Source organism: Peromyscus leucopus, chromosome 14, assembly GCF_004664715.2.
Source record: "Peromyscus leucopus breed LL Stock chromosome 14, UCI_PerLeu_2.1, whole genome shotgun sequence".
NCBI lineage: Eukaryota > Metazoa > Chordata > Mammalia > Rodentia > Cricetidae > Peromyscus > Peromyscus leucopus.
Window position 1 is genome coordinate 32501520 of NC_051075.1, and position 12693 is coordinate 32514212.

At 41.0% G+C, this 12693-nt stretch overlaps 1 protein-coding gene across 2 annotated transcripts; it reads left to right on the forward strand.

The window, feature by feature from the left end:
• Positions 1-1802: 1802 nt before the first annotated feature.
• C14H14orf28 (chromosome 14 C14orf28 homolog) lies at positions 1803-11247 on the forward strand. Of its 2 annotated transcripts, XM_028859046.2 has the most exons (5): positions 1803-2093; positions 5598-6122; positions 7516-7605; positions 8725-8859; positions 9407-11247. In XM_028859046.2, the coding sequence occupies exons 2-5, from the start codon at positions 5599-5601 to the stop codon at positions 9588-9590; spliced, it is 933 nt and encodes a 310-aa protein (XP_028714879.1). In that variant the 5' UTR covers positions 1803-2093; position 5598; the 3' UTR covers positions 9591-11247. The 2 variants fall into 2 exon arrangements, with proteins under 2 accessions (XP_028714879.1, XP_028714872.1); XM_028859039.2 differs by lacking the exon at positions 1803-2093 and having other exon boundaries at positions 5460-6122.
• The last annotated feature ends 1446 nt before the right edge of the window (positions 11248-12693 follow it).

A 12693-nucleotide genomic window follows, 5' to 3' on the forward strand; every position in this document is an offset into this window, starting at 1 on the left:
TAAGTGCAGCTAGAATTTTCCTGCCTTGCCCACAGTCAGGACAAATCTTTGTCACCCACCAGTCCCACAGCCGCTCAGACCCAACCAAGTAAACACAGAGACTTTTATTGCTTACAAACTGTATGGCTGTAGCAGGCTTCTTGCTAACTGTTCTTATATCTTAAATTAATTCATTTCCATAAATCTATACCTTGCCACGTGGCTTGTGGCTTACCGGCATCTTCACATGCTGCTTGTCATGGCGGCGGCTGGCAGTGACTCCTTCCGCCTTCCTGTTCTTTCTTTTCTCCCCTCTGTTAGTCCTGCCTATACTTCCTGCCTAGCCACTGGCCAATCAGTGTTTTATTTATTGACCAATCAGAGTAATTTGACATACAGACCATCCCACAGCACTTAAGCATTTTTTTGTTTTTGTTTTTTGTTTGTTTGTTTTATTGAGACAGGGTTTCTCTGTGTAGCTTTGCATCTTTCCTGGAACTCACTCTGTAGCCCAGGCTGGCCTCGAACTCACAGAGATCCGCTGCCTCTGCCTCCTGGATTAAAGGCATGCACACAGCCTTAAGCTATTTTTTTAAATAGTATTCTCTTCCGTTGTAAAATACAGCATTGTGTCCAGGCGGTGGCGCTGCATGCCTTAAAACCCACACTCGGGAGGCAGAGACAGGTGGACCTCTGTAAGTTCGAGGCCACCCTGCCCTGGTCTACAGAGTGTGTTCCAGGACAGCCAGAACTACACAAAGAAGCCCTGTCGGGGGCAGTGGGAGTGGAGGGTGGAGGGTGGTTCAAGGGGCTCTCAGAGTCTGGACCAACAGCCAGGGAGCCTTCATGGAACCCCCTATGCCCTCTACATATGTGTGACGGTTATGTAGCTTGGTCTATTTGTGGGACTCCCAGCAGCGGGAGCAGGGGCTGTCCCTAACACTTGGGCAGGCTTTGGGGAAACCTATTCCTCACACTGGGTTGCTTTGTCCAGGCTTAATATAAGGGGAGGAGCTCAATCCTACCTCAACTTGATATGCCATGCTTTGTTGATACCCATAAGAGGCCTACCCCTTTCTGAACAGAAACAGAGGAGTGGATGGGAGAAGAGGGGGGAGTGGGATGGGAGGAGAGGAGGGAGGGGAAACTGCAGGCGGGATGTAAATTAATGAATAAATATAATTAATGTTTAAAAAAAAAAAACCCTGTCTCCAAAACAAAACAGAAACAGCATTGTGGCTAATCTTAAACAGTATTTAAGATACCAATTCAACTTTTTTTCATATATATATATATATATTCAAATCAATATCTCACAGAGTCATAATGTATTGAGGAAAGAAAAAAAAAGAGACTTTCGCTGTGTGTGTTAGGGATTCCAAAGGCCTAAAACCAAAACTAGTCCAAAAAATAGTCAAAAAGCCAAGCAAGCCGCTCCAGCCCAGACAGCAGCAGCTCCTCCTCCTCCGGGCAAAAACCCAGCCCATTTCCCGCTGCCCCACCCACCCTGTCACTCTGGGCCCCGCCCCTCCCCGCGAGGACCCGCCCTCCTACACCTGACCCCGGCTCCGATTGGGCAAATCTGAAGGCTGTACACACACACTCACACACACACACTCACATACACACTCTCTCTCACACACACACACACACACACACACACACACACACACACACACACACACACACACACACACACACACGCACCCCGACACGCGCACGCAGGGCGGGGCCTTCGCGCCTGCGCAGCAGCGCGGCGCCGGCGGCTGGCCTGGCCTGGCCTGGCCGGCCGTGGTGCGTGGGGCTGGGAGGGGGGGAGGGGCGGCCCGCGGAATCCTGCTCCGTAACAAGCGACGCGCGCCGCGCCCCCGCGGTCCTCCGGGCTGCGTGGGCCGCTCGGGTGGGGCTGGGCGCTGCGGCTGCGGTGGCTGCCGCCGCGGCGGGCGGGCGCGATGGAGGCCGTGCCGGAGCCCCGCACGCTGGCCGGGGGCGGCCGAGGCAGCCGGAGGGGCTGGTAGATGCGGCGGCCGCGGCGGCGGCGGCCCGGGCTCTCCATGAGCGAGCGGCGGCGGCGACGGGTGCGGCGGCACCGGCGGTCTTCGGTCCCGCGGGAGGTAGGCGCGGAGAGGCCGCCCCGCGGCGCCCCCCGAGGCCTGGCTGCGGCTCGGGCAGCGGTGGCGGCGGCGGCGGGAGGGTGGGCGTGGCCGCGCGGGCGTGGACTCCCCACCCCCCCACCCCACCCCTGGGAGGATGGCGAGTCCCGCGACCCTGGGTTGTGCGGGGTTCGGTTCCCGCGACAGGTGGTCGAGCCCTCCGGGGAACACCCTGTGACACACACACACACACATACACACACCCCGGGCATGACCGCGCGGGTGGAGAAATTGAGGTTGGGGAGTTTCCCAGGCTGGGTCCAACGGAAGGAGCTGGGATGGAGGCAGGGAAGAGCCGGCGAGTGCATCCTCCAAGGATGCTGGAAACTCGGGGCTATTTCAGTAAAGCTCTTTGCAGCCATCGCTCCCCCGACCCCACCTCCTTTTTTTTTTTTTTTCTTCAAGTTTTACTGCAATTTACATTTGCACAACTGACCGATGTATTGCTGGGATTTTAAGTGTACTCAAGATCTTCCAGTGTTGCCTCTAAAGTTAGGTTCGTGCTCTATGTATCCATGCGGTCTAAGCGTTGCAGATTATAATCATTGCTTTTCATAGCTGTGGTTATTCTTCATTTGACCACATCCAAAAGATAATTGGAACCGAAACACTAGGATTTAGTCTTCCTTTCCAGTATAATATTTAGGAATCCGAACTCAAGCTCCTAAACCTTGCTACAAAATTCTTTAAGATTCAAGAGATAAAATGAAGAGCATGAAAAGTTTTTCTCATTTTAAAATGCTTGAAAGTCTTAGGATTAAAAAAAAAAACTAAATGAAACTAACTGGTCAATTTGTATTAAGAAATATGTTTGTCTCCTTGGCTTCAGATTTGGCACACTCGGCTGATTCAGTAATTGATGAGAGCCAGCGTGTTAACAGACTAAATATAAACACCCGTATTTCAAACTAAATATAGTACCAAGTAATTTAGAATGCAATATCTTGCCTAAAGTGGAAAGCAGTGTACGTGTTTAATGTACAACAGAATTTGCTAGTACCACAGAATGGTTTTGAACTTAATTTTGGACATAAAACTCAGGTTTATCGTTGTGTTTGTGTTGTTTAAGAGGATGTAATATTTGATAAGAAAAGGTGGTCAAAATAAGACACTGGCTCACACCTTTAATCTCAGCACTCTGGAGACACGGGCAGGTGGATCTCTGAGTTCAAGGCCAGCCTGGTCTACAGAGTGAGTTCCAGGACAGCCAGAGCTACACAGAGAGACCGAGTTCAGCCATTTCTTTCCCTGTTTCTATTGCTCAGATACACCCCGTTTTCCTAAAAATAAACTTTTCTGTAAAAGTAGCATATTAGAAAGCAGTATTGTAATTTATAGTTATTTTTCCAAGTAAAGTGAAGCAACTTTTACGAAACAATTTCAGCAAGAACCGTTTGGGTTTTTTTGTTGTTGTTGTTTTGTTTTGTTTTGTTTTTATTGCTTTATGTAACATACATAGAACACAACACCTTTATTGAAGTAGTGTCTGTGACTTTACAGTGTCTGGCTGTCCTCAAGGAAAGGGGAGGGACACTCCAGTTTATTCCCAGAACATGCAGAGGGGAGAATCAGGGTATTATGGCCTGAGAGTCGCATCGCATGGCCTCTGTAGTTCAAATGAGGACTGGCAGAAATCTAGGATGCACATAAATATCCCGCAGTGAGTAGAAATAATAGCTGTGCTGCTGTTTGAAGGGCTCTGCTCACTTCTCTTGTGTCTTCCAAAGTCAAATGCCAGATTAGCCTTCATGGAGAGCAACAGGTCTCTAGGTGGTTGTTTTATAGCCTAGATACCCTCTGCAGTACAATTAATATAAAGACCAAGAGATGGCCCTTTTGTGCTTGAAAATATCTGAAGGTGTCATTTCAGTGGATTATTAAGTGGAACTGCCTGGATTAACAAGGAACTGAAGTACAACTTGTACCTGGGAAGGTAGAAAGCGGCTTACATTAAGAATAAAACCAATTAAATTCAATATGTATCTTTAGTTTTTATTAGCATGTTAATTTAACAAATCTCTATGACATTTTCATAAGTTTAAATCTTTTTTTTTTTTTTTTTTGGTTTTTCGAGACAGGGTTTCTCTGTGTAGCTTTGCGCCTTTCCTGGAACTCACTTGGTAGCCCAGACTGGCCTCGAACTCACAGAGATCCGCCTGCCTCTGCCTCCCGAGTGCTGGGATTAAAGGCGTGCGCCACCACTGCCCGGCTAAGTTTAAATCTTTTAGTAGTTTTATTTTCATTTAGAATTTATTGCAAGGTTTTCTTATATCGCAGATAGAGACTAATATAATTAATACAAAGGCCCATCAGATGGTCATTCTACACCTTAAAAAGAGAGATTTGGCTTGTTTTTTTTTTTCAAGATTGACCTAATTTTATGTGTTAAAGTGTTTTGTGTGTGTGTGTGTGTGTGTGTGTGTGTGTGTGTGTGTGTGTGTACAGTATACATGCTTTGGACTGCCTGGAACTGGAGTAAAGGCAGTTGTAAGCCCTCCATGTGGGTGCTGAGAACCCGAACCTATGTCTTCTGCAAGAGCAGCAAGTGCTCTTAACCACCAGCTCTTCCCCCCACCCCTTTTTTTTTGTTTGTTTTTTTGAGGCAGGGTTTCTTTGTGTAGCTTTGGTGCCTTTCTTGAAACTCACTCTGTAAACCAGGCTGGCCTGGAACTCACAGAGATCTGCCTGCCTCTGCCTCTCAAGTGCTGGGATTAAAGGTGTGCGCCACCACCGGCTTCAAAGCTCTTTTCTTTAAAAAAAAAAAAATTAAAAAGAGATATTTGTTATTTGTATGTGTGCATACACATTCGAGAAAGGCCATGCATAGCACAGCATGTGTGTGGAGGTCAGAGGGCAACTTTGTGAAGTTAATTCTCTCCTTCCACCCTTCTGTGGATTCCTGGGATTAAAGTCAGGTTTTCAGGTTTGAATGGTACCATCTTGCTGTCCTAGGTTTTGACTTCTTCAACAATCTTTACAGAGACCAAGACCATGCATATTGCCTGAGCCATGCAAATCATTAAATTAGCCGGGCGGTGGTGGTGCACACTTTTAATCCCAGCACTTGGGAGGCAGAGCCAGGTGAGTTCGAGGCCAGCCTGGTCTACAGAGCGAGATCAAAGTTCCTGGAATTAAGAGGCTAGAGAGATGGCTCAGTGGTTAAGAGCACTGGCTGCTTTTACAGAGGACCTGGTTTCAAATCCCAGCACCCACATAGTGGCTCATAACTGTCTGAAAGTCCAGGTCCAAGAGATCTGGCACCCTCACACAGACATGCATGCAGGCAAAACATCAATGCACATGAAATAAAAATAAACTTTTAAAAAAAATCATTAAATTATTGTTGTTGTTATTTTCATATTGGGAGGCCACCTAACAATCTAATTTGACTCTGTAAGTAGATTTATTCTCATTTAAATATATCTCCTTCCATTAGATGTTTTATTTTGCACTTTTGAAATGCAGGATGAAGACACTGTTTGAAGAGATCAAAGCATCAATTAAAAATAACTATAACCAAGATCGATCATTTTGGAGGCCTGTTCTTCCTTGGGGAGGAGTTTTTACTATCAAAGCTGGCCGCAAAGCAGTATCCTGTACACCCCTCTATGTTGAAATCAGACTGAAAAATACCTGCACCATAGATGGATTCTTGATGTTACTGTATGTCATTCTTAATGAAAATGAAAATTTCCCCAGGGAACTCTCTCTCCACTTTGGCAGGGAGTTTGTAGACTGTTTTCTTTATTTAATGGACACCTACAGTTTTACAACTGTGAAGCTGCTTTGGATTTGGGACAAGATGGAAAAACAGCAATACAAATCTGAAGTTCATAAAGCTTCATTAGTAATCGATTTGTTTGGGAACGAGCATGACAATTTTACAAGAAATCTTGAAAATCTCATGTCTACCATTCAAGAGAGTTACTGTTCTAACTGGCGCTGCCCAACCCGAGTGCAGGAAGATCAGCAGCGCACAATTAGTATAAAGTAAGTCGCTCTCAACTCTGTCCTGTCACGTTATTTGTTAATGAGCTTTGCTTAATTACATGTGTCTGTCTGCAAAACCACCCGAAAGCTCCTTAGTAGCAAAGAAAGAAATTGTCCAATATGCAAAGGGAATCGTCCCTGGTCCAAGTTTACTAAGTTCTCTGCCAAAGATTGAACCTCTTAAATGCTAAATTTTTAATGTTTGGGGGTGTGTTTCATCTTTTGAATGGTCCTCTGTCAGGAAGACTAGTTCTACATAAACAAGAGAACTAAAAATACCCTTTTGTGGAAAGGCCAAGAATATTTATAGACAGAAACTCCAAATTCGGCTTCTCGTCTCTGGAGAGGATGTGACTGAGGAGACTGCTGGGGGCAGCTGAGTGGTGTTTGGCTTTCAGAGAGAACACAGACCTCCAAGATGCTGGGGAAGGCCGAGCTGGGAAGACCTGGTGGAGTGATGGCAGACGTTGAAGTCTCAGGGGGCCGGTAGGGAAAAGGACTGATGCCACAAGCGAATCCAGACATTTCCAGGGGTGAATTTGGCCCTAGTCAGGAACAATAGCTTAATAGATTGGAAATATATCTTGTATATATTCACATGTCATCTATTTTCCTGTATTGCTGGTAAAATGGGGTTGATTTGAAACCCACCAGGGGAAGTTTTTTCTGTCATAGTGAACTGAAGTGCTTTATAAATTCAGTTTTTTTAAATAGCATCTTGTCAATCTGTGAATAGTTATATAACTGTAATTCTGTGTTAATACTGTTTTGTATTTTTCTCACTTAAAATGCCTTTCATTATACTGTAGAACTTTTTTAAGCTTATGTTTTATAATCTTGTATTTAAAGCAGACTCTGAAGTTTGCAGAGCAAGCATTTCTAACAGATGAGGCAACAAAAACAAATCACAATTGTTAGTGGGTTTACTTTGCTAATCAGCTGCTGTCTGCACTCTGCATCCAACTTTCTACTCATCAGAACTCAACTGTTAAGGCACATTTTTTTAAAGTGAAAATAGCAACAACTGTGTGCATCAGGATCAGTTTACAGGAAACTTTATCCATGCAGTATTTATAGAGTTCAGCTGCTTCTATAGTATCTGCCTAAAACACAAGGCTGATCATGTATGCTCTTGTATGTCTGTAATGCCAACATGCATGGAGTTGAATCAAATGGATCACTGAAGCTAGCCTGGGCTATGGAGTGAATTTCAGGCCAGTCTGGGCTAAAGGTGAGATCCTGTCTTAAAACAGCCAAAAACCCAAAGATATCAGAGGTTGTATGTTTCATATCATTTGTTATGCTCATAATGCTTTAGCCTCTAAAATTTATCATTCTAATAATGTCCTAAACTGTTAAATCCCTTCTTACTTGGATTTTGCTATTATTGTAGTCCTCCCCAAGAAATTCCACATGGAAACTTGATACGACTGGCTGTGGATGAGTTATTCTGTTCCAAGATTGAACTTTGTGAAGAGCGTGGGTGAGTACATGATAGACATTTGAAAATATTTCTATTGCATTATAAAGAAATGTAGACTAGTAAGCTCTCTGAAGTTAATACACTTCTAAAACAACAATGCATAAATATTTATGTAGCCTAACAGTTTTTCAGTATTCCTAGTCTAGTTTAGTATGTCATCATATGTTATGTTTTGTTACCAGCTGTAAATATACAATATGGTGCTATTGCTCATTGACGAATACAAAGCAAACACCTTTTCTTTCTTTCCTCATTGCTGAGTAGGTACAATAAAACCTTGGTTAACCGGAACCCGGCTAATCAGGACCCTCAATTAAATGGACTTTTTCCTGCATTCCTCATTTAGGAAAAAGGTAAATGAAAACCAAGAAATTTAATACAGTTTTAAAAAAGTCAAAAGGGCATAAATATTTATCCAAATCATTTAGCAATTTCTATGTCTACATTATTTTGTACATTAGAAGTTAATATTTAGAAGAATGGTCTTACAAAACAATTAAAAAATCATAAAAATAAAGAAAGATAAAGATGCATACATTAATTATTTTTAAGACCAAAACAAAAAAAAGGAACCTACATACTTTAGCAACAAGTACTGAAGCAAATGATTTTCTGGTTAACTTAATGTAGTTAATAATGTTTGTCAACCAGAAGACTGTGCCCTGAGCATTCCGGTTAATCGAGATTTTACTGTAAAGTTGTGTTTTGATCTATATGCTTAATACTTACTAATACTAAAAAGAAGAGAATTTGCTTCATGTTAATAGAAGATCCTAAACCTAAAAAGGAGGCATTTTCTCCCTCAGTCATTGAAACCACCTTGAAGAGAAAACTGGATGTATAAGTAAAAGCTATTACAAGGGTTCAACAGGTTCATACTTTTATAACTCTTAATATAAACAGTTGACTTTTCTAGAAGTTCTTAAAGCATCACTTCTAGTATAGAGGATAGACCCTATATAGACCTCCGGGACTAGGAAAATAAGGTAATAAAACAGTCATACCATTACCCATTATAATAGAGTAACTGTGCTTACTAGAAAATTAAATACAGTTCAGAAGTATTGAAAAGCCATTTGTCCCATGTATGATAATGTTCATGCCCAATTTTCATTTTAGGTGTGGTGGCTTAAGAGAATTTTCCCAACGAGTTTTCTGCCATGGGGCACCCCCTTTTGTTGTGTTGAATATGCAGCATTGGAAACCTGAAGATCTGGCATATGTACCCTATTACTTGGATTTATCTGATCACAAGTAGGTAGTTTTTGTTGTTTGTTTGTTTATGAAACTGTGATTTTGACTAGCCATTAAGAAGATACTGTTAGCTGAACATGGTGGTGCATGCCTTTACCCCAGTAGTCTGAACTCAGACAGGAGGAGCCTGGTGAGTTTGAGGCTAACCTGTCGTAAGCAGGGAGTTCAGACAGAGCTACACAGGGAGACCCTGGTTCAGGGAAAAAAATTAAGATGATATGTTAAAATAAATCAAGGCTTTCTAGATTTCTGGATTCTGACTGTGATCAGAGTCCACTATGAGGAAGCCAGTTACTAGCAACATGCATAATGAGCAGAGACTTGATTATAGAACAGGACTGTTTTCAAACCTAGTCCTGCCTTTTACAAGATCTGTAACATTTATCAGTTTCCTTACTGATAAAGCAGAAATGGTAGTATATATCTGTAAAAGCAAATAAATTTTTTTAAAAATAACTTAAGAACTGTTTACCATAAAAAATGAAATCTGATCTTTTTATGTATTTTATATATAAATTATATGTATATATATATTTATAATTTGCAGGTATTTATTGGAAGGTGCCACTTTATTTAACAAAGAGGAACATCATTATTCTGCAGCTTTCCAGATAGACGGACATTGGATGCACTATGATGGACTCAGAAATGTGAATTTAATTTTGTTAAATAAACCCCCAGAGTTTCTCCTCTTGTCATCATTGGTTTATATTCGAGCAGCAGAGAAATAAATATAGACTGATGCTGAATTCAATTGTTCTCCCGCTTGCCCGTGCCCCCTAGAGGAAGGGCTCTTGTTCTGTATATACTTGGTATCCAAGGAAACGGTTCAACTATACTAGTTTCAGAGATGTATTTGTCAGTGTTTTGCCCCAGGTAAATGTTTTATATGGAAGATCTATGCAAAAATGCATTTTTAAGTATTTTCTGGGTTATTTTTATACAAGCATATGTTATATTCAAATAAAATATATCTTATGGCCTTTGTAATTTTTATTTATATATACCTCAACAGTTTTTACATTTCTATCCTTAAATCCAAGAAAATACTTTGTCATTTTAATTCTAAATTTTTCTTTTTAGATATATGAGTAAATCCTAGGGTGAAAGTCAGTATTTTGATTATCTGACTGTATTTCTTTGCCTTACCTCCAAAGTGCACTGTTGGATTTAGTAGGATTTGAATGTACGGCTTATGGATAGCTTATTTTACCCATTGCTTAGTTTATTTTACCCTTTGCTAATTTCTTTGTGGTAATTAAAAAATATATTGGCAAATTTTTTTTTGTAGATTAAACCATTTCATTGTAGTAGTAAGTTACTATAACTATTTGCTGAAATGTACACCCTCCAGTGCATTTCCAGCCTCTGACTTCAGTTAATGTAAACATTACAAACACATTGTATAACAATCCTAAATATCTTACCATTAAATGGAATGAAAATTCTCTTCTAAGTTATTTTGCAGACAAGGCAACTGTCAAAAATACTAGGCAGCTGGATATTTATTAGTGTTAGACTAACAATAGAAATGTGTTTATATATTTAAGAGGAAAGTGGGGTACCTAGTAATATTTATTCTAATTCAGATTTTTTAAAAATTGTAACATGTGGCTCCCTTGAAACTGCTCACTGACATCAGGAGGCCTGGGTTTGTAATGCCATGGAGGCGAAGTCAGCATCTGATGGTTAACAGAATACGTGTTTTGTTATAAATAACCTAAAGTCACTCATCTTTTTGCAATTTAAAAGGAGAATATTTTCAAGGGAGAATACTTGATGAACTATCATTAATTTTAGTGTTTACATTACAATAAAATAACATCATTTTGTATTTGGGTTCGAGATTGAGTGCAGTATATCTGAAGACTTTACATGAATGCAGAGTTCACTGCCAAATACCAAACTGCTAAAGTTTCATTATAAATCTTACATTGCTATGGTGCCGTGTTGAGAAAATTTGCTGTAAGGATTGGTAAATGTGGGTGAAATCTTGCTAACACTGTCTCACTTGGAGTAAATATTATGAAAATTATTTTTAATACAAGAATAAGAATGGCATTTAAAACAAAATCACCCAGGGTTTATTTAAATAGTTCCCCAAGTATGGTAATGGGATTTGATTGACAGCAAGCTTTTCTACTAACAATGTATTGCATGAATCAAACTATACAACATACAGATACTAGCAACTACATGTACGGTTACATTATTAATGACTTAAGTTGTTCTTAATGCAGATTCTTCAGGGAATTGCACTTTATTAGGATATTAGTTTATTGTTCAATGACTTACCTACCTCACAGGGTTGTTGTGAGGGTTAAGATGTTAAAATTTTTATTACCTTGAACATGCTAATAAAACATATTTCTACCTCTTTTGTGTATAGACAGTCTCCCAGATTCTCTTATGAATGTTTTTTAGAATTTTTTTTTTTTTCTTTTTTTTTTTTTTTTTTTTTGGTTTTTCAAAACAGGGTTTCTCTGTGTAGCTTTGCGCCTTTCCTGGAACTCACTTGGTAGCCCAGGCTGGCCTCAAACTCACAGAGATCCGCCTGCCTCTGCCTCCCGAGTGCTGGGATTAAAGACATGTGCCACCACCGCCCGACTGGTTTTTTAGAATTTTAAAAAATTATCTACGTATTATTATATCATGAAAGAAAATTAGTAGTAGCTTATATCACTAATGTGTGGTGAGATTTAAATATGACTTCTGGGCCCTGAGTGGTTAGGTTGAAGAACAGGTCACTGGCTTTTAGAAAAGAAATTACCCACAACTGGCAAACAGTTGATAGAGTCAAATGAAATCAACCAGAGTATCTATAGAATGTGATGGTAGCAAAGGAGGATTTTCTTTTGAAATCAAACACCCTTTGTGAAATCAGTCTGAAAAGGGGGGGGGGTCAGAAAAAAAAGACAGTATTTCTTTAATCAAAATGCCACAAACTGCCACCTAAAGTGGAAGAAGTAATTTTATTGGTTTGACTACACTTGGGATTGGGTTAGGGTGAGTGGTGTCACCTTCCAACTTGTGCCAATCTTAGATTTACTCTTTTTTTTGGGGGGGGGGCAGTTTCAAGACAGGGTTTCTCTGTGTGGCTTTGGAGCCTGTCCTGGATCTTGCTCTGTAGACCAGGCTGACCTCAAACACAGAGATCTGCCTGCCTCTGCCTCCCGAGTGCTGGGATTAAAGGTGTGCACCACCACCACCCAGCCTAGATTTACTTCTTAAAAAATGATTTTTATGCATGAGTGTTTCTATGTAGTATGTGTACATATGTGTGTGTTAGCTTGTGTGTGGTAAGAAAATTGTGTGTGTACACATGATCATTTGTGTGCAGCATGGAAAAGGTGTATACACATGTGTGTGTTTGTACATGTGTGTTTGTATATGTGCATATGTTAGCTTGTGTGCAGTACAGAAAAGGTAGAAACTTGCTTGTATACCTGGCTGCAGCTGTATTATTTGACTTGGAATTTTTGTCTCATTTTAAATCATGTGTAAAGCAGTGAATATAAAATATATAAAGAGGAAAAAGATAATTTCCCTGCTTAGTGATAATTATTTTATGTGGTAGAAGCCTTTCTAAAAGACTACATGGTAAGCTGTATAAAACTGAAGAGAACACAGCAAGGGAGCTAGGGCCTTGTAGTAGTCTGCTAGAAGCTGGCACAGTGCTCTCAGTTATCCAGGCTGAGAGAACTCTAAGAGGAGAGTGAACACTAGAATGTAGCGGAAGCTAGGCATGCAGGTCAGTGGCAGATCATAGTCTTGGCATGTAAATGGCCCCTGGTGGCTCTCAACCAGAACTGCCTATGAGAATGTCAGGTGACT

Coding starts and splice junctions, on each gene's coding strand:
- C14H14orf28 (XM_028859039.2), top strand. CDS start 5,569: ATGTTTTATTTTGCACTTTTGAAATGCAGGATGAAGACACTGTTTGAA. Junction 6,123..7,515: donor CAGCGCACAATTAGTATAAA/GTAAGTCGCTCT, acceptor CTATTATTGTAG/TCCTCCCCAAGAAATTCCAC. Junction 8,860..9,406: donor TTGGATTTATCTGATCACAA/GTAGGTAGTTTT, acceptor TATAATTTGCAG/GTATTTATTGGAAGGTGCCA.